A 27979-nucleotide genomic window follows, 5' to 3' on the forward strand; every position below is an offset into this window, starting at 1 on the left:
CCCTCCTGCACCCCGCCAGGGGACCCGGAACCCGACTTGGACCCACACCTGGGAGAGGACTCCGCAGGTCCAGCACATGTGAGTCAGCATCCGGGCCGCCCTTCCCAGCGGTGTGTCCTTGGGCACTGCCACTTACGAGGTCAGCCCCACCCGAAGCAGGGGGCGCAGCGCCCGCCTCGCCGGGGAGACCTCAGCAGCTGCGAGGCCCCGCCGGCCTCCCGCCGCCAGGGGGCGCTGCAGGCGCCGCGGCCTTTCTCCCTTTCCCGCCCTCCCGCCCCCACCACGCCGCGCTGTTTTGCTTCCGGGTGTTCCGGAAGTCGGGTCCCCCGGGCGGCTTCCAGTTCCGGGGCGGCCGCGGCGGTGGCGGGGCGCCGGTGTGAGACGCCGGACGTGATCTCGTTAGACGTGCTCCGGCCGCGGCTGCCGGCGAGACAGAGCCTCCCGGGGGCCGAGGCGGGGAGGCGGGGGCGCGCGGCCGCTTCCGGAGTCGCTGCGCGCGGCGGGGCGAGCCGTTCGCCCCGGACCCCAACCCCGGACGGCGGACACGAATGAATGGGCGAGCGGCGGACGGCTGACTTGCGCCGGCCTTCTCCGCAGTGAGGCGTCGCGGCGCAGAGCGGCGAAGGGCCGGAGACGGGATGAACCGGGCCAAGCCCGCCACCGTGCGCAGGCCCAGCGCCGCGGCCAAGCCTTCGGGTGCGCGGCCTCCCCCGGCGGCGCGCGGCGCGGTTCCGGGGCCTCGGGCCCGGCTCCTGGGTCGGGTCGCGGCGTCGTGAGTCCGAGCCGAGCGCGGTTTCTAGGAGTGGAGCCTCGGAGAGCAGCGCTTGGTCCCGGCGGCTCTGGGAGCTCCGGGCCGGGAGGAGGGGGCGGCGCAAACGCGGGCTGGAGCCAGACCGGCCTCCGATCCGCGCCTTGGCACTCCTGGCTGTGTGGCCTTGGGCACGTGACTTAACGTCTCTGTGCCTGCCTGTCCTCGCCTGTAAAGAGAGAGTAATGATGCCTGTTTTAGAAGCTCGGTGAGGACTAAGGGGACTGACACCCATCAGCTAGCGACGGCCTGGTCTGTAGTAAGCTCCGTTGTTGCTCCCGACATGCAGTCCCAGCTCTGCCGTGGACTTGCTGGATGACTCGTTTCTTTCCTCCCGCAACCCTTGTTTAATCCCCTCGGAAAGAGCGGGAGGTTGGAGTCGGTCTCGGACACCCTTTTCACCTTGGCCGCTGTGTGAAGGTGCCCGTTTCTCCATCACTTCTCTGTAGGGCACCCTCCTCCGGGAGACTTCATCGCTCTGGGCTCGAAGAGTCAGGCCGCTGAATCGAAAACGGCCTCCACCCTGCTGAAGCCTGCCCCTTCCGGCCTGCCCTCGGAGCGCAAGCGGGATGCCGCGGCTGCTTTGGCGGGTGCCTCAGCCCTCACCGGGCTCACCAAGCGCCCCAAACTCTCCTCCACACCCCCTCTGAGTGCCCTGGGACGCCTGGCTGAGGCTGCGGTGGCAGAGAAACGCGCTATCTCTCCCTCGATTAAAGAACCGTCTGTGGTCCCCATTGAAGGTAAAGTGGACCCCTGGCGCCCCCAGAGACGCAGCCCACACCTCGTCCACGCACCAGGGGTTCGGGGAGGCCACTTCCAGGCTTAGCACCGTTAGGTGTAGCTTAGGTTCTTTGGAGAAAGGAGGAGAGGTGTCATCTGTGAATTTGTTTTTAAAAGCACCTTTCCTAGGGGTGCCTTCACCCCACTTGTGTTTCAGGTTCTGTGACTGCGATGGGAAGTGCTTATGTTGCCCAGGGCAAGACCGCCCGGGGAGGTCTGGGGCCTGTGTAGCAGGAGCAGGGTTGACAGCGGGCGCCTCAGTGGCCTTCTCTGTGAGGCAGACAGAGCGCATGCCAGGGCCTCCTGGATTGGAAAGCCTTGTCCGGGTTTCCGTTGTCCCCGCTGCAGGGGAGGAGCTGGCGTGAGGCTGATACGCCCCTGAGGGGCTGCCCGCGCCTGTCCTCCGGGAGTGGGCTCACTCCTCTGTGACAGGCTCTGCTCTGGGCACGGGGGATAGAGGGCAGCGACACAGACAGTGCCGTTCTCGTGCGCTGTGCGTCTCCTGGGGACCCCTCTCCACCTGGGATGGGAGGTTTGCGCTGCCTCATCTTTTCTCCCAGTTCCTAATGACAAAGGGCTTCCCTACCTGCTTCTCGTAGCTGGAAAGGTAACAGCAGCACTGAAGACGCACGTAAAGCTGGTCCATAAGCCCGCTGTTTACACAAGAGCTTTTAATTCCACGTGCACCTGACGTTCCCTTGCTTTTCTGTACTGTCTTCCTGTTGATCATTTCTAGCGACCCCACGAGGCCCGTGCGTCAGGTCTGCTGAGCCTCACAGCAGCCCCTGTGTTGACCACACAGGTGCTCACGGGACAGCCTTGGGCAAGAGAAGGCCCGCCAGGGAACCACAGCGCGGCATGGAGCCTGAGAGGCTGCGTGGGTCTTGACAGGCAGTGCAGGCTGTTGGAGGAGATCTCATTGAGTGGACGCCTGCGCCCTGGAGGGGGACCTGTGCTCGGAGAACAGGCCAGGGCTGGGCCGCACCGTGGCGAGAGCCGAGGCGGAGGGCGGGGCTGGAGCTGTGCTTTGGGAGCTGAGTCAGGTGGCAGCTGCCTTGGACCCTCAGTTCAGGGTCCTCCCCTGGCGGCCTGTGGCGGCCAAGACTGGCCGTGCTTGCGGGGCCGAGTCTCGACTCAGGCCACGGTTCTCTCCACGACTGGCTGTGCTTCAGTGTTGGTTTACCATCACGTGACTCCCAGGATCGCTGGCTTAGAAGGTTAAGTGGAATACGGTCATGAAAAACATTTCGAGTGACAAAGTACTTTACACACACCTTTAGCCAAACACAGAGAAGGCTGACCGGAGTGTCTGCTGCTTGCACTGTCTCCACGCCAGGGCCTTCCACAGCTCTGGTCCAGCTTTCCACCCATTTGTCTTCTTCCCCGGCACAGAGAAAGCACTCAGGGAATGTTGTTAAATCCCTTGTCCTCAGTGCAGTTAAGTTAGAAATCAGGAATGGCGCCTCCCTCTGTTGTTTGGGTATCTAAAAACACAATCCTAAAAAAACCCTTGGGTCAGAGAAGATGGTGTAATAGAGTTGAGAGAGTAGGTAGAACAGGTGCGGCACAAACAACGTGGGATGCAGTGAAGAAGGCTGGCCGAGAGGGACCCTCAGAGGAGCGGGGACGAGGGGGTGGGGGCGGGCTGGGAGCCACGGCCCCGTCAGAGAAGGAAGGTGGGGGACAGAGGAAGCGTGGGGGGGAAGCGTGGGGGGCAGAGCCGAGGGCAGCCGCACGGGAGGAGGGTCGACGCTCCCAGTGGGTTCTCTGCAAAGACTGGAACAGAAAAGCCTCTGCGGGGCGGACCTGGGGAGACGGCAAAGCAGCGGCTGCGATGGACGGGAAGGGAGGCTGCGGGCATCGTGCCGGCTGACGCGAAAGCGTAGGAGAAACGACCCGTTTGAAGAAGAACAGGTGTTTCAAGACCAGGTCACCCTGGGGTAGCCGAGTGGCTGTGGTGAGAGGGATCTGGCCGCGCCCGACTTGGCCCCCGTGCGGCCCTTCGTGGTCTTGGTCGTTTCCGCCGGTCGGGGCAGCACCTGCCTGGTGCCACCTAGGCTGTTCCCGTTGTCCTCCTTGGAGCCTGGTCGGCTGCGGCTCAGCCCTGAGCCCCTTGCCGGCTGGTCTCTGGTGGTTGGCCCGGTTGGCCCGTGGCCTGGGGGCCCCGGGAGGCAGCCTCTGCTCGGGGCTGCACACCTGATGGGGCCCCGTCTCTCCGGCCAGTCCCACCCGCAGCGCTGCTGGACGAGATCGAGGCGGCCGAGCTGGAGGGCAACGACGACAGGCTGGAGGGCGTGCTGTGCGGGGCCGTGAAGCAGCTGAAGGTCACGCGGGCCAAGCCGGACAGCACCCTGTACCTGAGCCTCATGTACCTGGCCAAGATCAAGCCCAACATCTTCGCCACGGAGGGGGTCATCGAGGTGAGGGCCGGGCATCCCCTCCTCTGTTGTGGGAAGGGGCAGGCGGCGCGAGACGGGCGTCCGCAGCCACCGCACCGTCTCTCGCAGGCTCTGTGCAGCCTCCTGCGGCGGGACGCCTCCATCAACTTCAAGGCCAAGGGGAACAGCCTGGTGTCCGTGCTGGCCTGCAACCTCCTCATGGCTGCGTACGAGGAGGACGAGAACTGGCCCGAGATCTTTGTCAAGGTGAGTGGGCCTCTTCCAGGAGGTCCCTGTTCTGGTGAAAGGGACAGAGGGGGTGGAGCACACCCTGGACCCCCAGGGGAGAAAGGCATCCGAGCACGTTCTTTCTAGAGGGCTGTGTCTGGCATCCCCCTTTGGGGCTGCTGGGGCCCCGGGGAAGCATCCGGCTCGCTCCTTCCTGCGGCGCGGCTGGGACGCGGCAGAGGGCAGGCGGGAGGTACAGGCCTCGTCCTTACAGGTGTACATCGAAGACTCCCTGGGGGAGCGGATCTGGGTGGACAGCCCGCACTGCAAGACCTTCGTGGACAACATCCAGACAGCCTTTAACACCAAGATGCCCCCCAAAAGCGTGCTCCTGCAGGGGGAGGCGGGGCGTGGCGGAGGGGACCTCAGTGCTGGTGAGAGACACCGGGTGGCCGGGCTGGGGTTCCCCGCGGGAGGGGCTGGGGCGGGCCGTCTCCCTCCCCGGAGCGTGGTGCCGGGGGAGCGGGTGCTCGCGGGCCGGCCAGGCGCGTGTGTCCACGAGGCGCTCGATGTGCAGGGAATAGTCCTCACCCGTCCCTCACCGAGGAGGAGGACAGCCAGACGGAGCTGCTCATCGCGGAGGAGAAGCTCAGCCCCGAGCAGGAGGGCCAGCTCATGCCCAGGTAGGTGCGCTGCGCGGGCCCCACGGGCGCGGCCCCCGGGAGAGCCCGCCCGCCCGCCGGCCTTCCTGCCCGCCCGCCTTCCCCCCTCTGGCCTAGGTACGAGGAGCTGGCGGAGAGCGTGGAGGAGTACGTCCTGGACATGCTGCGCGACCAGCTCAACCGGCGCCAGCCCATCGACAACGTCTCTCGGAACCTGCTGCGGCTGCTCACCTCCACCTGCGGCTACAAGGAGGTGCGGCTGATGACGGTGCAGAAGCTGGAGATGTGGCTGCAGAACCCCAAGGTGAGGGGCGGCGCGCGGGGCCCCCTGTGGCGGCCCGAGGCCGGCGGGGCTGACGGTGTCCCCCCGCCCCCACAGCTGACGCGGCCGGCCCAGGACCTGCTCATGTCCGTGTGCCTGAACTGCAGCACGCACGGCGCCGAGGACACGGACGTCATCTCCCACCTGGTCAAGATCCGCCTCAAGCCCAAGGTCCTGCTCAACCACTACATGCTCTGCGTCAGGTGCGCGCAGCGGGGGGGGGGGGGCGCGGGGCGACAAGGGGCGGGGCCGGGGCATGGGGGAGGGGCCGGGGCCGGGCCAGGGTGGGAGACTGGGGGGGGGGGGGGGGGGCGGCGTGGGGGCCTGGGGGAGAGGGGCCGCGACTGCAGCGCCGCCCCTCGGCCGTGCAGGGAGCTGCTGAGCGCGCACAAGGACAACCTGGGCACCACCATCAAGGTCGTGGTCTTCAACGAGCTGTCGAGCGCGCGGAACCCCAGCAACATGCACACACTGCACACGGCGCTGCAGCACAGCCCCGAGCTGGCACCCAAGGTGGGCCCCGGGGGCGGGGGTGGGGGCGGGCGGCCCGGGAGGGGCGGGGGCCGGGGCTGGCGGGGCCGCGGGGGCTGGCGGGGCCGCCCCGGAGGAGGGACGCTGGCGGCCGAACGCCCTCCGCGCTGTCTCCCCAGTTCCTGGCCATGGTGTTCCAGGACCTGCTCACCAGCAAGGACGACTACCTGCGGGCCTCGCGGGCCCTGCTGCGCGAGATCATCAAGCAGACCAAGCACGAGATCAACTTCCAGGCTTTCTGCCTCGGGCTCATGCAGGAGCGCAAGGAGCCCCAATACCTGGACATGGAGTTCAAGGTGCCTGCGGCCCTGCCGGCTGCCTTCGCACGGGTCACGCTCGGCAGGCTCCCCTGTGCCGTTCAGAGGGCGCCCCGCGTGCCCAGCGGCCTATCCCGTGAGGTCTGAGGAGGGGCTGGCCAGGTGTCCCCAGGGGACGCGGCGACCTCCGGGCTGGGTGTGGAGGCGGGGATCTCTGTAGCCGGTGGGGCTGGGGCTCCAGGGGACACCGTGAAGGGACAGGGCAACACACACGGCGCCCAGAGGGCCGGGAGCCGGCTCGGATAGATTTTAGGGAGTTTGGGGGTGGTGGGGGGCGCTGTTGGGGGGGCGGGACTTGGGGCCGAGGGTGCAGGATCTGGTGGGTGATGCGGCCGGGTCAGCAGACAGCCCAGGGGGTCCTCTTCTCGGGAGGGCGGGCTTAGTCCAGCCCTGAAAGCCTCCTCCCTGTGGCTTGACCTGGCCTTGCCGCCGGCCGGTCCTGAGTCCCAAGATTCCTTCCCGTCCCGTGTCCGCCCGTTGCGGCCGCGTGCGTGCCAGGGGCCTGGCTGAGGGTGCGGCCGTGCTGAGCCGGGCTGTGCTTGCAGGAGCGCTTTGTGGTGCACATCACAGACGTGCTGGCCGTGTCCATGATGCTGGGCATCACGGCCCAGGTGAAGGAGGCCGGCGTCGCCTGGGACAAGGGAGAGAAGAAGAGTAAGGCCCGGGCCTGTCGGTGCGGGAGGTCCCCGAGGCCTGGGCCAGCACGGGGGAGCCCGAGGGGGCTTCCGGAAGCTGCCGGTTCCTGCTCCGTCTGTCTGGGCTGAGGACACCCGCTCCTGGCCCAGGCCCACCCTTTGCTCGGGTGGTTTGCTCACGCGCATCCTGGTGCCGTTGGGACGGCGTTTGGGGCCAAGGGGAGGCGGGGAATCGGGCCTGTTTGGGTTCATTGCTGGTCCTGGGGAGGCCTGGCTGCTCAGGCCCTTGAAGCGATTGGCTGGAAGGACCCTTGGGGTCTGAGGGTCTCAGTTCCCTGAGTTGTCCTTGACCCGCGAGGACAGTCAGGTTCTTGCTGAGTGTTATTCCAGCCGGGTCCCCTGCTCCGTCTCGGGTCCGCCGTTCTAACCTGCCGACGCCCAGGTCTCCTCCCCGCACCTGGCCTTGAACGACACCCTCCAGCTGCCGTGCGGGCACGATAACTCTCTCATCCCCCCAGACCTCGAGGTGCTGCGCTCCTTCCAGAACCAGATCGCCGCGATCCAGCGGGACGCCGTCTGGTGGCTGCACACCGTCGTCCCCTCCATCAGCAAGCTCGCCCCCAAGGACTACGTGCACTGGTACGGCCGGTGCCCTCCTGCTCGGGACGAGCAGCCCTCCCACTCCTGGCTGGTGACGAGTGACAGGGCTCACCACACAGGTGACGGGTCGCCGGCCGGCGCCAGCCTCTCAGGAGCCAGAGGGGCCGGTGGCGGCAGCAGCTGACTCGTGTGTGGCCTCAGAGCCCCGGGCAGAGCCTCTTCCTGCCAGGGAGGGGCGTCCTGTCGCCTGCCAGCCCCCAGAGCTTATCGGGGCGGGTGGGGGGTAGAGGTGCAGAGATGCCGTGGGGTTGTGGAGCTCAGGTCCCTCTGCACGTGCAGCTTCCCGGCCAGCGGGTGCTGCCGGGGCGGGGAGGGGCCCCGGGCACCCCCACCCTGATGGCCCGCCCCGCCCCACAGCCTCCACAAGGTGCTCTTCACGGAGCAGCCTGAGACCTACTACAAATGGGACAACTGGCCGCCCGAGAGTGACCGCAAGTGAGCACACCCACCAGCCCGGGGGTGGGGGGTGGGGATGGGCCACCCAGGCCAGGCGCGCTGAAGCCAGCCCAGCGACTCCGCCTGGGCTTGGCAAGATCACCGTCCCTGTCCCACCCCGCACACCCTGTGCCGCTTTTCCCAAGGGTGCGGTGTCTCTGCAAAGTTACCTGCACGCTCCCGGGGACTCTGCCAGCATCCGTGCCCCGGGACTCCCCAGCTTGACACCCCCGGGGACGTTTCTAGCTCCCTGCCCCCTCCTTGCTTCCAGGCAGCCGCACGCATCTTTCCTCCTGCAGCCAGTGTCGCGCTCTGTCCCCTGAGCCTAGGCTCAGCCTGCCCTGTGCTTCTCACAGGTCACTCCCGTCTGTCCCTGCTTTGGGCCCCGCGTCTCACACCCGCCCGGGTTCCGCCCTCGTCCTGTGTCCCAGCTTGGGGTTTAGGCTGGGCTCTGCGCACACGCCTCCTTGGGCCAGTGGGGCCTGGTCCACGCGGCATGGGGCACCAGTGGCCGCGGGCAGGGTGGGCGGCCCCTGCGGGTTCAGGTGGGCTCCCGCCAGCCCAGCCCCTTCCACTCTGCCCGCAGCTTCTTCCTGCGCCTGTGCTCGGAGGTGCCCATCCTGGAGGACACGCTGATGCGCGTCCTGGTCGTCGGGCTGTCGCGGGAGCTCCCGCTGGGCCCGGCCGACGCCATGGAGCTGGCTGACCACCTGGTGAAGCGGGCTGCGGCCGTGCAGGCGGACGGTAGGGGCGGGCCGCGCACTGCCGCCTGCCGGCGATGCCCGCCACCCCCACCTCGCGTGCGTCGGGCTGCGTGTGCCTCTCAGGCAGCGACCTAGTCCTCAGGCGGGTTCTGAAGCCCGTCTGGACGTGTGCCTGTTCTCCGCGGGGTTGAACTTTGGCAGGAGGGTCTGTCTCTCGCTTCTTTAAAGGGCCGCTGCGGTGGCCTGACGGCGCGGTCCCCCTTCTGGAGCGAACATGTGTCCCGTGGCCGGCGGTCCTGAGCCAAGCCCTCCGCGTGGCGGGGCTCTCCGTCTCCCCGCGCTGCCCTGGCGTTTCTGCTCCGGACACGGGTGTCGTCGCGTGTCTGCCCTCCCCCGAGCCCGGCTGCCCCGGGCCCCGCGGTGGAGACGTGCCCTGCCTTCCCCTGGCCGGCTCACGCCGGCTGCGTGTCCCTGGCCCATCTCCCCGCTCTCTGACGGCCGCGGCCTGAGTGCAGTGTGTGTGGCTCCTGGGTTTCAGACTTGGACGTGCTGAAGGTGGAGAGGGTCCAGCTGATCGACGCTGTCCTGAACCTGTGCACCTACCACCACCCCGAGAACATCCAGCTTCCACCCGGGTGAGGCGCCGCGCCCGTCCACAGGCGACCCGGGACCCAGTTCCCGCCATCGCCTGGGTCTCCGCCGCGACCCGCCGCTTGTCCTCCTTTCCGGTGTCTTGCACGTAGGCACTTGTTTCCGTGTGCAGGAGCTCACGGTGTCTTCCAGACAGCAGGGTGCGGGTGCACTGTGCCCGGAGCCGCCTGCGGGAGAGGCAGTTCTCGCGTCTCAAGTGCTTCACTCATTTAGCGTCTGCGACTTGGTGCTTTTCCTCCGTTCACGGGGTCGTGCAGCCATCGCCAGCCTCGCTCTTGAGCTCCGTCCTCCTCAGAGGCCTGTCCCCGGAGCTATCGCTCCCCGACCCTCCCCCTCCCCGTTAGACACGTGAATGGACTCTCTCCCTGTGGGTTGGATGTTTTTGGACATTTTACGTAAACGGGGTCGTAAAGCACGTGGTCCCACGGGGCTGGCCCCGCACTGAGCGCACGTGTTCAGGGTCCTCGGTGGCGCAGTCTGCGTCTGGACCCCGTCCCTGCCTGCGGCCGAGTGCAGGCTCTGCGTTTTGTCGCCCTGTTCGCTGGTTCTCGCACACTTAGGTAGCTTCACTCTCTGTTGTCAGTCGTGCTGCTGGGAACTCCGTGGATACGTTTTTGTGCAGACGTGTTTTCAGTTCTCGCGAGGATACCCAGGGATAGAAAGGTTGGGTCACGTGTTTCGCCATCTGTGGAACTGCCAGGCTTCCCGCAGTGGCTGTGCCGTTTCACGTTCCCAGCCGAGGGCCGGAGGGTTCCAGTTCCTCCACGTGTGCGCCAGCACGGATGGTCTGTCTTTTTAGTTTAGCTGTCTTAGTGGGTGTGAAGGGGTGTCTCGTTTTGGCTTTGATTTCCGTTTCTCTCATCGCTGGCGATGCTGAGCCGCTTGGCGTGTGCTTGCGGGCCGTTTGTATGCCTCCTGTGGAGAAACGTCTACCTGAGTCCTTCGCGGGTTTTAAATTGGGTCGTTTGAATGTTTGTTGTTGGATTATGAGGGCTTTTTACATGTTCTGGAGCGAGACCCTCACTTGTGATTTGCAGACGTGTCCCTTTTTGCTGCTCTTTAAGACACAAAGCTTTTAATCTTGATAAGGTCCAGTTTGGGTTTTTTGGTTTGTTGGGTTTTTGTGTCGCGTCTAAGAAACCATTGCCTTATCTAAGGTCTTAAAGATCTGTTCCTGTGTTTTCTCCTAAGACTTCTATGGTTTCAGCCTTTATGTTCAAGTCTGGTACCCATTTTGAATTTATTGTTGTCTGTGTGTGAGATGTGGATCTGACTTCCTTCTGTTTCGTGAGGATGCGTCTTTGTCCCTTAGGGTCATCAGCTGACCTTAAACACACAGGTTTATTTCCGGACCCTCAGTTCTGTTCTGCTGATCTGTGACTGTTCTCACCCCCACACCTTGGTCTTCATTACTGTAACTTTGTGCTGGGTTTTGAAATTGGGAAGTGAGTCCTCCAACTTTGTTCTTTCTCAAGACTGTTTTGGCCTTTCTGGGTCCTCACATTTCCATGTGAATTTTAGGGTCATCTGGTCCGTTTCCACAAAAAAGCCACCTGGGACTGTGGCAGGGCAGTGTCGCGCCTGCAGGTCGGCCTGGGGAGCGCTGCCTCTCCAGCATCTCAGGTGTATCCCACCGTTTCCCACAGCTTCTGAGTTGCTTTCTGTTCCGTCACCTGAAGGGATGGTAGTCGTGGTTGCACGACGTGTGAGCTTTAAATGTCACTACGGTTACACGTCGATGGGTACTGGGGTGTGTCCTGGTTTGCTGATGTAAAGAATAACAGCCACAGTTAACCTTATCAAGCATTTACTAGCTTTCCCCTGTTCCCGTGTTGTCGGTGGGAGGCCGAGGCTTAGGGAGGTGGGGCGCGTGTCCCGGAGCTCGGCGCTGGGGCGTGGGCCTCGCCATGTGCTAGACACAGTTGTGCGCTTCCGGGGCCGCACGTCCTGTAGGGGAAGTACTGAGTCTCCAGTACTGACATTCGGGTCCGGGAAGCGGCTGCCGCCCTGGTCTGGACCCACTCCCGTCTCGGACCTCGCGTACCAAGGCTGAGCCGTTGGCGCCTCATGCTCCAGGTACCAGCCTCCGAACCTCGCCATCTCCACCCTCTACTGGAAGGCGTGGCCCCTCCTGCTGGTCGTTGCCGCCTTCAACCCGGAGAACATCGGTGAGCCCCTCTGGCCAGCACGGTCCCCGGGGCCGGTGTCAACCTTCCTCCTTTCTGGGCCTCCTGCCTGTCAGGGCCTGGAGCAGAGCCTGGCTGGGGACTGGACGACGGGCTGGGGAAGGGGTGGGTCTTGGGCGGGGGTCCCGGCTGACACCTGCCGTCCCCTTGCTCCCTAGGCCTGGCCGCCTGGGAGGAGTACCCCACGCTGAAGATGCTCATGGAGATGGTGATGACCAAGTAAGGCGCGCGGCTGCTGGTGCCGGGAGGGCGGGGCCCGCTGGGAGCGCGCTGGGGCTCCCGCTGCTCTGAGGTCTCCCTGCTCTGCGGCGCTGCCCCCTCGCTGGGGTGGGGGGTGGGATCAGGCGGCGCAGTGGGGCTGCGGGGCCATGGACCGTCCTGGACCATGCTCCTGTCACCGCGGGCGTGGGGACGGTCCGGCGACGATGCTGTGATGCAGGAGGCACAGAGCCGAGGGGCCCAGGACCAGAGGGTGTGGTGGGACGAGACGGGGCCGGGTGGGGTGTGAGCACTGCCGGGGTGCGCAGCAGGGGACCTGCCTCTGGACGTGGCGGGCGCCGGGTGCCAGGGCCGCTGTGACTGTGCTTGCCGCACGTCGTGCGCCGAGGAAGCGGTGTGGCGCCCGGGTGGGTGGCTGTGTGCCGCGCTCCTGCGACGGGGACAGGTGCGGTCAGCCAGTGCTGGAGGACGCGAGGGTCCTGCGGGGCACGGGCCAGGGCGGGGCGGAGCCTGAGGCCACGGTGCTGCGGGAACTGGGCATGCGGTGTGCACGCGTGTGAGGGGCTTCAGCGTGTGGGGCCTGGGTGCGTGTGGCCAGAGACTGGATGCGGCAGGGCCGTCCCGTGGCCGTCCCACAGGCTAGGTTAGGTTCAGAACACGTGACGGGAGTCCAGCCACGCGTGCCCCAGAAAGCTGCGTGTCTGTGCAGCCGCCCGTCGGCCTGGGGCGTGCTGTGCGCCCTGGACCACCTGGCCTGTTGGAAGGGGTCCTGCGTGGCCATCCTGGAGCGACGCCGCTCCGGGTCCCGGATCCTGACACGCGTTGCCCGATTTTTGGAGGCGCCCGCGTGTGGCTGTGTGGAGGAGAGGGTGGCCGGCCGTGGGCCCTGAGGGCCGCCCAGCTCCCTCAGGAGGTCTGACTGTGACGCCCCTCTGGGTCCCTTCTGCAGCCTGACGGCTCCAGCTGGGCCTGGGCCGGGGGCTCCGTCGTGAGTTCTGACCCCCGACCCTGAGCGCCGCCGGGCGGCAGCCGGCCTCTGGCGGCTGGGGGACAGGTGCCTCCTGCTCGGTCCGCAGCAATTACTCGTACCCGCCGTGCACCCTGACGGACGAGGAGACGCGGAGCGAGATGATCAGCCGGGAGCTGCAGGTCTCGCAGCGGGAGAAGCAGGAGATCCTGGCCTTTGAGGGGCACCTGGCCGCCGCCTCCACCAAGCAGACCATCACCGAGAGCAGCAGCCTGCTGCTGTCCCAGCTCACCAGCCTCGACCCCCAGTACGCGCTGTGGGGCCGTGTGGGGTGGGGGGCGCGGCGGGCCTCGGGGGGGACAGGCAGCGCAGGCGGGAGGCAGGCGGCACCCCCCCGCCACCCTCCCCCGGGGGGCACCGCGCCTGTGGCCTCGACGCAAGCCTTGTGCTCTGCGGGGCTTGCAGAGGGCCGCCCCGGAGGCCGCCCCCTCACATCCTGGAGCAGGTGAAGGGCCTCAACCAGTCCCTGCGCCTCGGGCACCTGCTGTGCCGCAGCCGCAACCCCGACTTCCTCCTCAACATCATCCAGAGGCAGGCACGTCCGCGGGGCTGCGGGGGGGGGCTGCGGGGGGGCTGCGGGGGGCGCCCCCAGAGGCGTCGCGGGCTCTGGCGCTGCACGGCCGTGCGGCCAGAAGAGACCGCGCCCGGAGCGCGGGCCGCGAGGTGACGGCGCCTCGGCCTGCAGGTGGCGGCCGGCACGTGTTCCCGGGGGGGCACACGCGGGGCCGCCCCGGGGTCCCTGCGGAAGGGCGGGCGGGGCGGCGGGAGGGGCCGCGGCGGGATTCACCGGAGAGAGCCGTGTGGCCGCCGCCCCCCCCCCCAGGCCTCCTCGCAGTCCATGCCCTGGCTGGCCGACCTGGTGCAGTCCAGCGAAGGCTCCCTGGACGTGCTGCCCGTGCAGTGCTTGTGCGAGTTCCTGCTGCACGACACCGCCGACGAGCCCGCTTCCGGGGAGGAGGAGGAGGAGGGCGAGAGCAAAGAGCAGAAGGCCAAGAAGCGGCAGGTGGGCGCCGTGCCCCGCCCCGCCGCACCCCGCCCCCGGCCCTGGGGCCCACCCTGAGGTGCCCCTGTCCTCGCAGAGGCAGCAGAAGCAGCGGCAGCTGCTGGGCCGCCTGCAGGACCTGCTGCTGGGCCCCCAGGCTGACGAGCAGACCGCCTGCGAGGTGCTGGACTACTTCCTGCGGCGCCTCGGCTCCGCACAGGTGGCCTCCAGGGTCCTGGCCATGAAGGTGAGGTGGCCGCGCCTGCCCGCTGTGCCCTCTGCACCCCTGCTCTCCTTGGCACGCGTCTCTCTTTCTTTTTGCTGAAATGAACACGTTGACTTGCCCAGACGTTTATTTTTGCTGGCCTTCAGGTGCGGCAAGGACGGGGAGTAAAATATACAGGGATCAGAGCCCTTTTCCTCCTGTCCGGGCCCCTGCCCCGGGTGGTGATGGGAAACGTCCCGAGAGCGACTCTGTAGCCATCCCGCCACACCTTCCAGGGCAGCCAGCGCGCAGCGCGTCTTTGCTGGGCGGCGGCCCCCTTGCACGGGGCTGTGAGGGAGTGGGTGGCCCCAAGACTGGGTGCGTCTGCTTGCAGGGCTTGTCTCTGGTGCTCTCGGAAGGCAGCCTGAGGGACGGGGAGGAGAAGGAGCCCCCCATGGAGGAGGACTCGGGCGACGCGGACATGTTGCAGGGCTACCAGTGGCTGCTGCGGGACCTGCCCAGGCTGCCCCTGTTCGACAGCGTCAGGGCCACCACGGCCCTGGCACTGCAGCAGGTGCGGGGCGGCCGGGGGGGCGGGCGGGCGGGCGGCGCTGCCGGGGTGAGCGCTCACACGGCCCCCTCCCCAGGCCATCCACATGGAGACTGACCCACAGACCATCAGCGCCTACCTGGTCTACCTGTCCCAGCACACACCCGTGGCGGAGCAGAGCCAGCACAGCGACCTGGCCCTGGTGAGGGAGCGGGGCAACAGTGACCTGGCCTGGTCGGGACGCAGGGCCCGCAGGGCCCCACCTTACCTGTGGGCTCTGAGCGCTCAGCTGCCTTGCCGGTGACCTTCTGTCCAGAGCAGGGTCGAGGGCAGGAGCCCCGGTGCCTCTGGTCACCCAGCCCTGGTGGCCTCTGTGGCTGTGGGCTGGGGCAGGTGTGGTGTGGCCAGCCCGGGCGGCCCAGGAGTCTGTGGCTGGGGCCCCGTCCTCCCTGCTGGGGAGCCAAGCACGTGTCCATTTTCTACTTTGTCCTGCTCCTTTCTGGCTGTCTCTGTTCCGACCCAGTTTTCCTGCTAACTTGGCAGACAGTGACGGGGGTTCTATAGGCTCCGCGTCTCTGTAGAGTGAGCGCGTGGACGGAACGAGGGAACGGGCTGAGGACAGAGGTCGGTGTCCACGTCTGGGTTCCTCGTCGAGGGCGGGACAGTGATCAAAGCCCAGGGCTGCAGGCCTCGTCCCTCTGGGTCTGGCCCGGGGCCAGCCTGCCCCGCGTTGCTGCTGCAGGTGTCAAGTCAGCATGGCATCTGGCTGCTTGCAGACGTCTGGCGTCTTGAGACGTGTGTGTTCCTGTCACCCGAGGGCTGGAGCTGTCGTGCCCGGGGCTCGCTCGCTCCTCCGTGTGGGGCCAGCGCTCCCCGGGGAGCCTGTCTCTTCTCGTTGCTCCTCCCGCCCACCTGGCGGGTCGCAGCCCCGCGTGGCTGAGGGGCCCCGCGGCGGGGCCCTCGGTCGTCGGTGCGGCTCTGGGGGACGCGGAGTCGGGTGGCCTCCGACGGGGTCGCAGCCGTGGCGGGCGTGGTGGGAGGAGAGCCTGAGCCTCTGCCGCCGTCTCCCCAGGACGTGGCCCGGCTCATCGTGGAGCGCTCCACCATCATGTCCCACCTCTTCTCCAAGCGCCCCTGCCGTGCCGAGTCGGACGCGGTGCTGGCGGCCCTGCTGTCCATCTTCTCCCGTTATGTGCAGCGCATGCGCAAGAGCAAGGAGGGCGACGAGGTCTACAGCTGGGTAAGGCGGGCGGCGCCCCGGCCCCGCCCCCCGGCCCGGGCCCCGCCCCACCGCTCACCCCTTCTTGTCCCCCCAGTCGCAGTCGCAGGACCAGGTGTTCCTGCGCTGGGCCAGCGGGGAGACGGCCACCATGCACATCCTGGTCGTCCACGCCATGGTCATCCTCCTGACGCTGGGTCCCCCCCGTGGTGAGCAGCTGGCGGGCAGCGGGGGGCCGCATCTCCCGTGGGGGCAGATCCCCTTCCCTGCCACCCTGGGGGAGCACACGCGTGCGCGGGCCGCTGGTGGAGCCTTCCGCGCCCTCGGAAGCCCGGGTCCCGGCCGCAGACCGAGGACACGCTGGGCTCGGCCTTCAGCCGTCGGTGCGGCCGGAGCTCCTCGTGGGGGGGGGGGGGCGCGGTCTGGTCCGGGGAGGCCCGCTGAATCAGGCACGTGCCCTGTGGTCTCTCCCGAAGCTGGCGACGGGGAGTTCCAGGCGCTGCTGGACATCTGGTTCCCGGAGAAGAAGCCGCTGCCCACAGCCTTCCTGGTGGACACGTCGGAGGAGGCGCTACTGCTGCCCGACTGGCTGAAGCTGCGCATGATCCGCTCTGAGGTCCCGCGCCTGGTGGACGCCGGTGCGGGCGGGGCGGGGCTCGCCACCTGCTGCCGGCCGGGCGTGGGTTCCGGCCCTTGCCGGGGAGGGAGGACCGCTTGGGGGCCTCTGATGGGTTCCGGGGTGTCCGTTATCCCGCCGAGGTTCGTGGAGCTGGCAGTGCGCGGATCCTGCCCACGAGCCCTTGTGGTCGGGCGGGGAGGCCGAGGGCCCCCGGAGGGAAGCGGCACTGCGGGGGAGGGGCGAAGACCAAGTGGGCCAGGGATCCGGGGCGGGGAGGGGCTGGGCGCTGGTTCTGGGGCGTGGAGTGGCCTCAGGCGGCTGCAGCGAGGAGGAAGGACATCCGCACTGGACGGCACCGTAGCTGGCCAGGGCGGCAGGCCGGGCATTTGCCGAGGCGGCTTGGTCGGGGAGTGGGTTGGCTGAGGGAGCGCAGGGAGGACACACCCAGGGGAGCGTGGACTCTGAGAGCTGGAGGGGGCGCAGGGCTGACCCGCAGCCTCGGGAGGCAGGTCAGGGGCCTCAGGACCCACTGGCCACACCTGGGGCTGCCCTCCAGGCGCTGTGCTCTGCCAGGCCCTGGGGCCGGGGTGGCGCTAGCCCGGTGGCGGTGGCTGAGCGCACGCCGGCCTCAGCCCTGCAGGACCTGGAGCCGCAGCAGCTGCTGCTGTTCGTTCAGTCGTTCGGCATCCCCGTGTCCAGCATGAGCAAGCTCCTCCAGCACCTGGACCAGGCGGTGGCCCACGACCCCCAGACGCTGGAGCAGAACATCATGGACAAGAGTGAGCGCCGGGGCCCGGCTGCCGTGGGGCTGCCGTCGGGGAGCCAACCTGCCGGAGGGCGGGGCCCCTGTGCAGCTTCCCGGGTCCTGGGGAGGCTCGGAGCTCTGTGGGTACCCACGGGGCGGGAGGCCCGCCCCCCGGGGCCTGTGTTTACCCACAGCTGCCCCACACCGCAGATTACATGGCTCACCTGGTCGAGGTCCAGCACGAGCGAGGGGCGTCCGGAGGCCAGACGTTCCACTCCCTGCTCACGGCCTCCCTGCCTGCCCGGCGAGGTACCTGCCTGCCCCAGCGCTTGACGCACGTGCGACCACTTGGGAAATGTTTGTTGCCGGCCGACGTCTGGGCTTCTGTGCGTGGGTCTCGTCCCTCATCAGCCTCAGCAGGCCCCGCGAGGCTGGGGGTCCCGGGGTGTGTGCCCTGGGCAGGGCCTGTGAGCCGGCTCCTCTCGGGGTGGCGGGTCCCCTGGGTGAGCTTGGCTGTGGTCGGCGTGGTGCGCGCTGAAGCTGACTGGGAAGGCTCCTCAGCCGACCTCGCGTCTCCTTCCCTGCAGACAGCGCAGAGGCGCCGAAACCCAAAAGCAGCCCAGAGCAGCCGTCAAGCCAGGGCAGGAGCCGGGCTGTGACGCAGGTGCGAGTGCTGGGCCCTGAGGACGACCTGGCCGCCATGCTCCTGCAGGTAGGGGATGCTCTCCCACCCCCGTCTCTGCTCCCGCCCGGAATCCACGGCCTGGGGCCCCCAGGCACACGTGTTCTTGCTCCCTCCTCATAGTGACAGGCACTGCGGAGCACTTGTGCCCTGAACCCTCGCCATCACGTTTACACACGCACGTGTGTGTGCAGGTCCACACGTCTCTCCCGGGTCTGGCGCCGCTGCCCTGGGTCGTGAGCAGAGAGGCCGTGGTTTGTAGGGTTTGGGGCCATCTCACCCCCGAGTTAGGTCCCCCTCGGGCCTCTGTCCCCAGTCCTTGGCCCCCACCCCGTGTCCCTCTCTCTGGTGGGGGCCGGACACGCCAGGGCCAGCTGCCGGCAGCCCCGGCCGGGTGAGAGGAGGCTCCGCGGGAAGGCCGAGGTTCCCACCTGCTGCGGCGCTGACGGCGGCGCTTTCTCTGCTGCAGGTCTTCCCGCTGAGCCCGGGCCCGCGGTGGCAGAGCTCCAGCGCGCGCCCCGTAGCCCTGGCGCTGCAGCAGGCCCTGGGCCGGGAGCTGGCGCGCGTCCGCCAGGGGAGCCCCGAGGTGCCGGGCGTGGCGGTGCGCCTGCTGCAGGCCCTCGCCACCCTGCTGAACTCCCCGCATGGCGGGGCCCTGGTGGTGGCCATGCACCGGAACCACTTCCTCGCCTGCCCTCTGATGCGCCAGCTCTGCCAGTACCAGGTGGGCCCACGGCGTAGCATGTGCCTCGCCCCGCCCCCGCACACGAGCTCTGCTTTGAGTGGCCAAGGTCTCCGTCCCCCGTCCCGTCCCCCCGAGGCCTCTGTGGCCGGGCTGGCTCGGGCCCCGGCCGATGGAGTGTCCCAATGCTGTCCCGCGGGTCTCAGCTTTTGCTCCTAAACGAAGGGGGGGCAGCTCTTGCGGCAGATCTGGAGTCAGGGCCCCGCCTGGGTGACGGCAACCTGCGGAGAACAGGGTGTTGGGCGCTCACTGTGTCCGTCGCCTGGGTCCCGTAGCTCCGTGGCGTTCACCTCGCTGACCCCGTGTGTGTGCGTCTTTTCCATCTTTTCTCTGATCCCGGGAGGATGGGTCGCCGCAGCCCCTCGCCGGCTGTGGGTGTGGGTGCCAGGGGTGGGGCGGCGGTGGGCAGGCGGCCCGCCCGGCCGTGTCTGAGCCGTGCCGCGTCCCCCAGCGCTGCGTGCCCCAGGACACCGGCTTCTCGTCGCTCTTCCTCAAAGTGCTGGTGCAGACCCTGCAGTGGCTGGACAGCCCCAGCGTGGAGCCCGGGCCCCTGCAGGCCCAGCTCAAGCTGTTCGCCGCCCAGTACTCAGCGCGACGCCGGATCAGCGACGGTGAGGGGGCCCGCCAGTGCCGGCCAGGGTCCCGGGCTCTCTGGTGTCGCGTCAGGGGGACCAGCCTTGTTCCCAGAGGGGTCCCCAGTGGTGTTGGGGTGGGTGTGGTGCAGCGGTTTGGGGTTGGGGCTCTGGGGAGGCCCCGCGGGGAGGAGAGTACATGTGGGAACCGAGGCGGCTCGCCTGCCTGGAACCTCCGGCAGCAGCGCAGTGGGTCACAGGACGCCTCCCCGCAGCGCGGAGCGGGTTCGTGCACCTGGCGGAGGTGCTGACGTTCGGCAGGGACCCAGAGGTGGTCAGCTCCACCGTCCGTGCTGTCGTGGCCACCCTCAAGTCTGGGGAGGGGTGTGACGTGGAGCCTGAGCTTGTCAGCAAAGGTAGTTGGGCCCCCGGTGCCCTGAAGACCCCCACCTCACTGCCCTGCACGTGGGTCCCTCTCCTGGCTGCCCCCAGGACAAGGCCTGGGCGCGGGGGCCGTCTGTCCTGGGGTCAGGTGCCCCCCTGAGCCGGCGTGAGACGGGCGCCTCCTCTGCCTTCTGCAGTCCTCCGGGGCCTGGTCGAGGTGAGGTCGCCTCACCTGGAGGAGCTGTTGGCCGCGCTGTTCCCGGCCGCCTCCGCCTGCCCGGCCTCGGGGCCCGTGGCGGTGGTGAGCGCGCTGCTGCTGCAGGAGGAGGAGGAGCCCCCGGCCCCTGGGAAGCAGGACGTGGCCGACGGCTGCGGGTGAGCCGGCCGGGAGGCGGCCTGAGGTGGGGGAGGGGGGCACCTGGCGGCCACGTCCGACCCCACCCCACCTTTCCTGCAGCCTGGAGGCCGTGTGGCTGGGACCTTGCTCGGGGTTGCTCGTCGACTGGCTGGAGCTGCTGGACCCCGAGGTGGTCGGCAGCTGCCCTGATCTGCAGCAGAGGCTGCTGTTCTCGCGGAGCAAGGTGGGCCTCCCGGACACGACGCTCCGGCCCGTGTCCGCGCAGCAGCCCAGGGCGGGGCTGCCTCTCCGGGGGTGCCGGCAGATCCCAGGCCTGAGTCTCGTCGGCCACAAAGGTCGCGTGTCTTCTCAGCGCCCGTCACCACACCTGTCCAGATCTGCTCGCGGAGGCGGGCGGGTGGGGGTGCGGGGGGTCCTTTGTGGGCACGGGGTGGCGGGAGTGGAGCCCAGTGCCCCCCACGAGGGATGGGGTCCCCTGAGGGGCCGGAGCCCACGTCGGGGCTGTGCGAGGGTGGTGAGGTGCCCCAGCTCACCTAGCTGTGGGGAAGGCAAGGAAACACGGGCCGGGTTGCCAGGGAGGGGCTGCATGCTCTCTGCCCGCGTTCCTGCCACGTGCAGGTGGGTGAGCACTCCTGAGAGAGGGGGTTGCGCTGCCCTGAGCCCCTGCCCGCCCACGCGCTGCTGTGCCCAGGGTGTTTGCCGTCTCTGAGCAGTGGATCTAACCTGAGAGCAACCCATGTTTAATCTGCGCAGTGACTGGCCGGGCGGGGTGGCTTCCCAGCGGGAGCCTCGGGTCTGCCTGGAAACAGACCCTCTCCTCTGCCGTGTGCCGGCTCTCGTGGGCCGTCGCCCACGGCCCCGACTCAGCAGAGCCAGAAAGCCCCAGGGGGAAGCATTCCAGGTTTCCCTTCTCCTCAGGGCAAGGGCCGTCCTGGGCCGCAGGTGCCATCCTTCCGCCCCTACCTGCTGGCCCTGCTCACGCACCAGTCCAGCTGGTCCACGCTGCACCAGTGTATCCGCACGCTGCTGGGGAAGAACCGGGAGCACAGGTGAGCCCCCGTCCCCCGGCATGTCCGCTCTGTGGCCTCGCCGCGGGCAGGCGGGGCCCTGGGGGGCCATCTGGCAGCCGCCTTGCCCACAGCTCCTCCAGGAACTGAGCTCAGCAACCCAGCACCTTCCCCCGGCATCCTTGCTGGGGATGACAGGGCAGACAGGCGGGTCTGCTGGCCTCCAGTCACGTGACCGGCTGGCTGTGCCGTGGGGGTGCCGGGGGCCCCGTGCACGGCCGTGACGGCAGGCTGGCGGGGGCAGGGCCGACGTTAGCTTTGCCCGTGTGAGGTGCGGGGAGGCCAGGCGGGGTGGCCCCATCCTCTGACGGTGACCTGGGCCTTCAGCCGGCAGGGAGCGCTGCGCCCAGCCCCTACTCTCTTTGCCTGGAGAGGTCCGCGCTCAGCCAGGCCCCCCACCCCCTCCAGGTTCGACCCCTCGGCCTCCCTGGACTTCCTCTGGGCCTGCATCCATGTGCCCCGGATCTGGCAGGGCCGGGACCAGCGCACTCCTCAGGCAAGTTTTGGGGTGTCCTTGGCCCGCCAGGCAGGGTGGCAGGTGGGGGTCGTGTGCACCCGCCCTGCCCGGGGCTGACTGGCGGTGCGCGGCTGCAGAAGCGGCGGGAGGAGCTGGTGCTGCGAGTGCAGGCCCCGGAGCTCCTCGGCCTGGCGGAGCTGATCCTGGCGGAGGCGGAGAGCAGGAGCCAGGACGGGGACGCCGGCGCCTGCGGCCTCCTCCAGGCCCGGCTGCCCCTGCTGCTCAGCTGCTGCCGCGGCGACGACGAGGGCGTCAGGAAGGTGACGGCGCATCTGGCGGGGTGCGTCCAGCAGTGGGGCGACAGGTGAGGGTGCCGACCCCCGGGCTCCGGAGTCCCTGCCTGTCCCCTTGCCCATGTGACCGGAGACCATCACTCAGATGGGGGTACCGCGGGCGTGAGCCCCGGCCATCCGCGGCGGGGCGGGGGGCACCAGCTCCGGGAAGCCCGGCACCCCGGGCTGCCCACGGCCGGCGCTGGGGACAGTGGCTCCGTGGCCCCGACCGGCAGGCACCCTGAGCCTGGGCTCTTGCAGCGTGATGGGCAGGCACTGCCGAGACCTGCTGGTGCAGCTCTACCTGCAGCGGCCGGACCTCCGGGTGCCTGTGCCTGACGTCCTGCTGCACAGCGAAGGGGCCGCCGGCAGCAGCGTCTGCAAGGTGAGGCCCGGCGGGGGGTCCTTGGGGCCGCCTTTGTTTTTTATCTGGAGGTAGAAACGCACACTGCGAGGTAGAGAAATGCTTTGGCTCAGATATAAAGACAGAAGGAAGCTGCTGAGCGTCGGTGGTGTGTCTGAGGGCAGAGCCTGGCCCGCCACCCTCGCCTGTTCCCCCTCTTGGAGGGTGTGCACACGATCTCTCCTCCTCCAAGAAGTTCTTTGCGTGTGCAGCAGAGGAGAGCGCGTGCCGCCCGCGTCCCCCTCGTTCCCTGACAAGGGACCGTGGACTATATAACAGGCCACGTGGTGCATGTGTGGCAGTGTCACGTGCATTGCTGCCCCTCTGCTCTGTCCCTGCACGTCAGCGGGCTCTGTCAGTGCGGTGAGCTCAGCTCCGCGTGCTGGGCGCACAGAGACAGCGCATCCCTTCTTGGTCACCTGCCGTGGCGCTGGGTTTCTGCCCAGCGTGGGGCCTCCGTGCGCGGGTCTGCGCGGCAGCTGCCTTCACCTCCCTTGGGTGATGGGGGAAAGGGGGTCTGGTGGGGCCCTGCCCACCTTCCCTGGTCTGAGCCCAGAGTCAGGTCTGCCGCCTGCCCTGCTTCTTGGGACGGGGAGGGAAGTTGATGTTTTTCCAGTTGGTTTTCTTTTGTGTGTGTTGTATGTTTTATACACCTGAAGTTATGCTTTATCTGTGAGGTGGGTCTTTCTCGTCTGAGGTGGTTAGGACTTTTATCCTGTCTGCGTGTGGAGGGTGACCTCACACACCGTGTGCTGGGACTGGCTGGGAGCTCCGGTCACAGCCTGTTTGACCCTCAGAAGCACCAAAAAGCGCTGGGGGAGCACGTTTCTCTGGGTCGTGATATAGGTGCTTAGGGCCTGGGGACCTTGGGGCAGGGGTGCGCACACTGGCCGCTGCGCCCCGGCGTGGCCTCGGCCGCACTGGGGGCCGGACAGCCGGGGTGCGAGGGCTGCACCACCCCGGCCTTGACCACCCCGTCCCTCTCAGCTGGACGGCCTCATTCACCGCCTCATCACCCTCCTCGCGGACACCAGCGACTCCCGGGCGTCTGAGAGCCGAGTGGCTGACGCCAACGTGGCCTGTCGGAAGCTGGCTGTGGCCCACCCCATCCTGCTGCTCAGGTACGTCCCGGCCGGGCCCGCCTGCAGCCCAGGTGCACAGAGCTCGCTGGCAGGGTGCCCTCCCCGCCCCCACACGGAGTGGCCCCCGTGCCAGGCGTTCCTTTAAAACAGGTTCTGCGGCTACGAGCCGGTGGGTGGACCCCGTGGTGGTGGCCCTTCCTGACCAGGCTGAGCCTCAGGGAGGGAGGGGCCGGGGAGACCCAGGAGAGGGTGGGTCGGGTGAGTGGTGGGGGTGTGCGGGCTCCAGGTGGTCTCCAAGTCCGGGACGATGAGACGCTCGTGGGACCGGGGTGTCGGCTCTCTGGGGGAGGGGCGGGCGGACACGGCCAAGGACACCGAGCGCTGGCACCGCCCCCAGGCACCTGCCCATGATTGCTGCCCTCCTGCACGGCCGCACCCACCTCAACTTCCAGGAGTTCCGGCAGCAGAATCACCTGACTTTCTTCCTGCACGTGCTGGGCGTCCTGGAGCTGCTGCAGCCGCAGGTGTTCCAGGGCGAGCACCAGGGGGCGCTGTGGGACTGCCTGCTGTCCTTCCTGCGCCTGCTGCTGGTGGGTGCCCGCCCCACCCTAGCCCCGCCCCAGCCCCTAGCCCCGCCTCCAGCCCCGCCCACCGCGCTCCTAACCGTAAGCCTGCGGTCCTGGTCCCTCTCCCGGCGCCCTTCTCAGCCAGCACCCGCCGCGCCCCACCTGCTCCCGCCACGCCGGATTCTGTCCCCGTTCAGCTCGTCCCCCTTCTGCTCCCACGGCTGGCGGCCCCAGTCTCTGACCAGGACTGGGGGTCTGTCCCATCTCCTCGAGGCCGCTGGGTGAGGGCAGAGCCCCTTGGCCACATCAGGGGCAGGGCCAGGCCGCCTGCCTGTCTGGTGGCTTCATCCTGGGAAGGCCCCCCTGCTGCTCACGTGCCCAGGGAGCCCCCACGCGCCTCAGGGTTTGTGAGGGAGGAGGCCGCTCCTGACAGGCCGCGCAGTCTGCGTCAGGCACGCCGGGCCCTGAGCACTCCCCTCGCTTGGCTTCCCTTTGAAGAACTACAGGAAGTCCTCCCGCCACCTGGCCCCCTTCATCAGCAAGTTCGTGCAGTTCACGCACAAGTACATCACCTGCAACGCCCCAGCTGCCGTCGCCTTCCTGCAGAAGCACTCCGACGCGCTCCAGTGAGTGTGCGGCTGGTGCAGGCTCCCCTCTGGCCGGCCTGGCGGTGGTGCTCGGGGCTGGGAGCTCCCGCGGGGCATGGACGTGGGCTGCAGCGCCAGGGCCTGGGGCGGCAGGGCGGTAGGTGCTGGGTCTGCACCGGGGCCGTTCTGAGCTGGCTCCCTCCTCCCCTGGCCACCGGGGTGCCTCCTGAGCCCCTGCCCACGGGGCCCCGCTTGCCTCCCACCTGTGGTGTGGTCCTCACGGAGAACCTTGCTCCCCCAGCGACCTGTCCTTCGACAGCAGCGATCTGGTGATGCTCAAGTCGCTCCTGGCGGGGCTGAGCCTCCCCAGCAGGGACGGTAGGGCCGACCGAGGCCTGGACGAGGAGGGTGAGGGTGAGTGGGGCCGGGGCTTCTGCAGGGCAGGGGCTGTGGGCCGGACCGTCCTGGGCGTCCCTGCGGCGTCATCGGCCCCGGATCCGTGACACGCACAAAGCACCGAGTGGGGCTGTGGTCAATGTGACCTACAATCCCTGCCCTCTGTGGGGCCAGCCAGGTGTCTCTGTTCTCCGTCCTCGTCCCCTGTCCCCGTCCTGCGGCCCCTAGGGCCCCAGTGCTTAGCCGGCGCCCACAGCAGCGTGTCCAGCGAGGCCGCGGGGGCCCGGGTGCGATGCTGGCCTTTCGCGGCCATCCTGCCCTGGTTTTGCTGAGTCATTGGTGTTGAGTTTGCCCCTTGGCCATCCACGGACTTGCCTAGCACCGTGCCCTGCACACAGGCGCCTTTCACAAACAGCTGCCGTGTGCCGGGGGCAGCGGGGAGGGCCGCCCGCGTGGGGCGGCGGCCGAGGGGCTCCGGAGAGAATGCCGCGGCTCGCAGGCGGCTCCCAGCAGGCTCTTCGTTTCACCGCGTTTATTGAGCACCCAGGCCCCGTGCTCGGCCCAGGACAGGGGTCGCATCTTTGAGGGTCTAGTGTGATTCCGAGTGCTGCCCAGCAAGGCCGCCCCTCACCCACGCACACAGGTTCCGGACGTCTCTGTGAACGCAGCAGGGGCGGGCCGCCCTCCTCTCCATCCAAGAGCTCTGGCTTCTTCTCTTGCAGACGAGAGCTCAGCTGGCTCCTTGCCTCTGGTCAGTGTCTCTCTCTTCACCCCTTTGACCGCAGCTGAAATGGCTCCCTACATGAAGAGGCTTTCCCGGGGTCAGACGGTCGAGGGTGAGTTTGGAGGTGTGGCTCCCACAGAGGCCCTGGCTGTCCAGGCTTCTCCTGGGGGGGCATCCAGAAGCCAGCAGGGCCCCGGCCAGGCCCTGGGAGGGGCGAGCCTCTTTCATCAGAGTGGGGTTGGCGGGGGTGGAGAGGGGGCTGGAGGAAGAAGCAGGGGCTGGAGATGGGGGAAGCTCCTCTGCTGGCCAGCGTTGTCGGGGAACCGCCTGGTCCCCCGTGGAGGAGCCGAGGGCCTGGGTGCCGCCTTGGGGGAGGGCAGGGCCATGTTTCTGCAGCACGGCTTCGGGGCGGCCAGGGACAGACACCCAAGAGATGGTGCAGGTGCAGATCCTTGGGCCCTCAGGTCTCCCAGAGGAGGGTCCGAGGGGAGCGCAAACCTCTGAAAGCCTGGTCAACCGGCGCCTCTGGTCTGGGTCACTGGCCCGGTAGCTGGGAAGGCAGCAGGTCCCCTGGTGCTTTCTGTCCCCAGGCGCTGGGGGTTCCCTGGTCTGAGCAAGCCCTGAGGAGGCTGTGGAAGGTTGCGGGGGTCCCTGGCGCCGACGTGCTGAGCAGCCGTGCTGCACCCGAGAACGGGGCCCCTCTGCCAGAGCCCATGCTGACGCTGGGCCAGGGTCCCTTGCCGGCAGAGGTGGCGCGGGGCCGCAGGCTCCGGCCCCGGCACTCCACCCCTCCTGCCTCTGGGCTGCGCGGGGGACAGGTGCGCCCCCGAACCCAGCAGCTGCGGTCCGGCCCTCACGACACACCCTCTGCCCATCTTAGATGTGTTGGAGGTTCTGAGCGACGTGGACGAGATGTCCCGGCGGAGACCCGAGATCCTGGGCTTCTTCTCGGTGCGGGAGCTGCCACGTGCCTGGAAGAACCGGGACACGTGTCAGAGGCTGGGGTGGGAGGGTGAAGCCCTGCAGGGCCCTGGGTGGGACGTGACCCTCCACCCCCCTTCCTGTGCTGCGCCCCACTCAGCCTCAGTGCCTGGGCTTCGGGGGTGGGGCACCGTGTCTGAATCTGGCCCCGCCCCAGGTGCTCACAGTCCTGCCCAGGTATGAGCTGGCCCGCTCCCCTGCTCTGTGCTGGGGCTCCTGCGCGCTTCACGGGTCCTGAGATCACTGCACCCAGTGACTGGGGGTGGGGCTTAGGAAGTGGGGTCCCCGGGCCGCCCCGTCCTGCTGAGCCTGAGGCTGCGGGTGTGAGCCCTGGACAGGAGGGTGGCCCTGCTGACGCCTGCTCCCCGCTCCAGACCAGCCTGCAGCGGCTGATGAGCTCCGCCGAGGAGTCCTGCCGCAGCCTGGCCTTCAGCCTGGCCCTGCGCTCCATCCAGCACAACCCCAGGTGAGCCGGCGTCCCCTGCCGCCACGCGGCTGCCCGCACCCGGGGCCAGGCCTCCGGCTCCCCTGTCCAGCGGGGCCCGGCACAGGGCTCTGGGGCGGTGTCGGGGCCGTGGCTGTCTTGGCATAGGACGAGGTGCCCACCTGAGCGCTTGGCTCTTTCAGCATTGCAGCTGACTTCTTGCCCACGTTCATGTACTGCCTGGGCAGCCGGGACTTTGAGGTGGTGCAGACGGCCCTCAGGAACCTGCCGGAGTACACGCTTCTCTGCCAGGGTGAGCTGTCCTGACCCCGCCCTCCCAGGCCCTGGTGCCCCTGGAGGCCTCAGCCCCCCGGACCGGGCTCTTGGGGAAAGGCCAGAGGCCCCGCTTCAGAGAGCTGCCTGATGACCTGGCTGCTGTGGCCGGGATATCAGGACAGCACAGCCTGACGGGGTGCCTGTGCGTCCCCAGAGCACGCAGCCGTGCTGCTGCACCGGGCCTTCCTGGTGGGCATGTATGGCCAGATAGACACCAGCGCCCACATCTCCGAGGCCCTGAGGATCCTGCACATGGAGGCCGTGATGTGAGCCCAGGCTGCAGCCCACCTGCACGCTGCCCTCCGCGTGCCAGCTGGTCCCCTGGTGGTCTCCCCTGGGACCAGCAAGGGGGCAGGGCCAGCACTCAGGGCCCGTGCCCGGCGGGCCCCTGGCCGGCAGGGGGAGGGGTGTCTGCCCTGGAGGCTGTCCCGCCTGCAGGATGACAGGTCCAGCTCAGCTGGGTGGGGACACTGACGTCCTAGTGAGTCGTGGGGAGGGGCTGGGCTCAAATGAAACATTCTGAACTTCCTGATGCGGTTGCCTGTGTGGTTTGCATCTCTGGAGACCCCGGGAGTGAGTGGGGCCTGGGAGCTCAGAACCCTGCTCTCCGGGCCCGGCCAGCCCACCTGCTCCCCGGTGGGCACGTGGGGATGTCCATGTGGAGACAGGAGGGCCTCTGCCTGCCTGGGCACAGTCTTGGTTCCTCCTCCCTGCCCTCCACCCAGCTCCCCCTTTCAGGGGGCGTCTGGGGAGCGCCGACAGTGCCCCGGCGCCCCCGCCCTCAGCTCTGCCCGCGGGCTTGGCCTCGTCAGCTCCCGGAGGGAGCGGGGGTCTCTGGGGGTCGGCAGAGCCGTCTCCTCTCTCACCCCTGAAGGGATCACAGGGCCCTGAGACCCTCGGCTGCGGGCATCGCTCCAGGAAGCCTCCCTGTGCCGGCCGCGGGTGAGGGCTGGTGCGGTACGGCCACTGAGCGGCGGCGCGTGTCCCCCGCCGAGCTGCGCTGCTTGGTGGGGGCTCCACCCG

General features: G+C 68.4%; 1 protein-coding gene across 2 annotated transcripts; it reads left to right on the forward strand.

Moving 5' to 3' along the window:
* Window positions 1-334: 334 nt before the first annotated feature.
* On the forward strand, window positions 335-27976 carry INTS1 (integrator complex subunit 1). Of its 2 annotated transcripts, none has more exons than XM_057747833.1 (47): window positions 335-696; window positions 1258-1548; window positions 3812-4008; window positions 4096-4233; window positions 4469-4628; window positions 4772-4876; window positions 4967-5160; window positions 5236-5381; window positions 5550-5691; window positions 5829-6005; window positions 6572-6680; window positions 7180-7300; window positions 7679-7756; window positions 8343-8500; window positions 8999-9095; window positions 11188-11279; window positions 11456-11516; window positions 12593-12790; window positions 12949-13078; window positions 13367-13546; window positions 13623-13772; window positions 14125-14304; window positions 14378-14482; window positions 15353-15520; window positions 15597-15708; window positions 15976-16137; window positions 16751-16897; window positions 17074-17172; window positions 17451-17575; window positions 18015-18269; window positions 18739-18898; window positions 19135-19275; window positions 19441-19618; window positions 19701-19824; window positions 20520-20650; window positions 21077-21164; window positions 21263-21489; window positions 21719-21842; window positions 22848-22981; window positions 23340-23532; window positions 24007-24134; window positions 24397-24509; window positions 25214-25327; window positions 26096-26166; window positions 26571-26662; window positions 26824-26933; window positions 27111-27976. In XM_057747833.1, the coding sequence occupies exons 1-47, from the start codon at window positions 639-641 to the stop codon at window positions 27224-27226; spliced, it is 6579 nt and encodes a 2192-aa protein (XP_057603816.1). In that variant the 5' UTR covers window positions 335-638; the 3' UTR covers window positions 27227-27976. The 2 variants fall into 2 exon arrangements, with proteins under 2 accessions (XP_057603816.1, XP_057603817.1); XM_057747834.1 differs by having other exon boundaries at window positions 4772-4877; window positions 4974-5160; window positions 27111-27975.
* Window positions 27977-27979: the final 3 nt, after the last annotated feature.

The sequence above is a fragment of the Hippopotamus amphibius genome, chromosome 9 (genome assembly GCF_030028045.1).
Source record: "Hippopotamus amphibius kiboko isolate mHipAmp2 chromosome 9, mHipAmp2.hap2, whole genome shotgun sequence".
NCBI lineage: Eukaryota > Metazoa > Chordata > Mammalia > Artiodactyla > Hippopotamidae > Hippopotamus > Hippopotamus amphibius.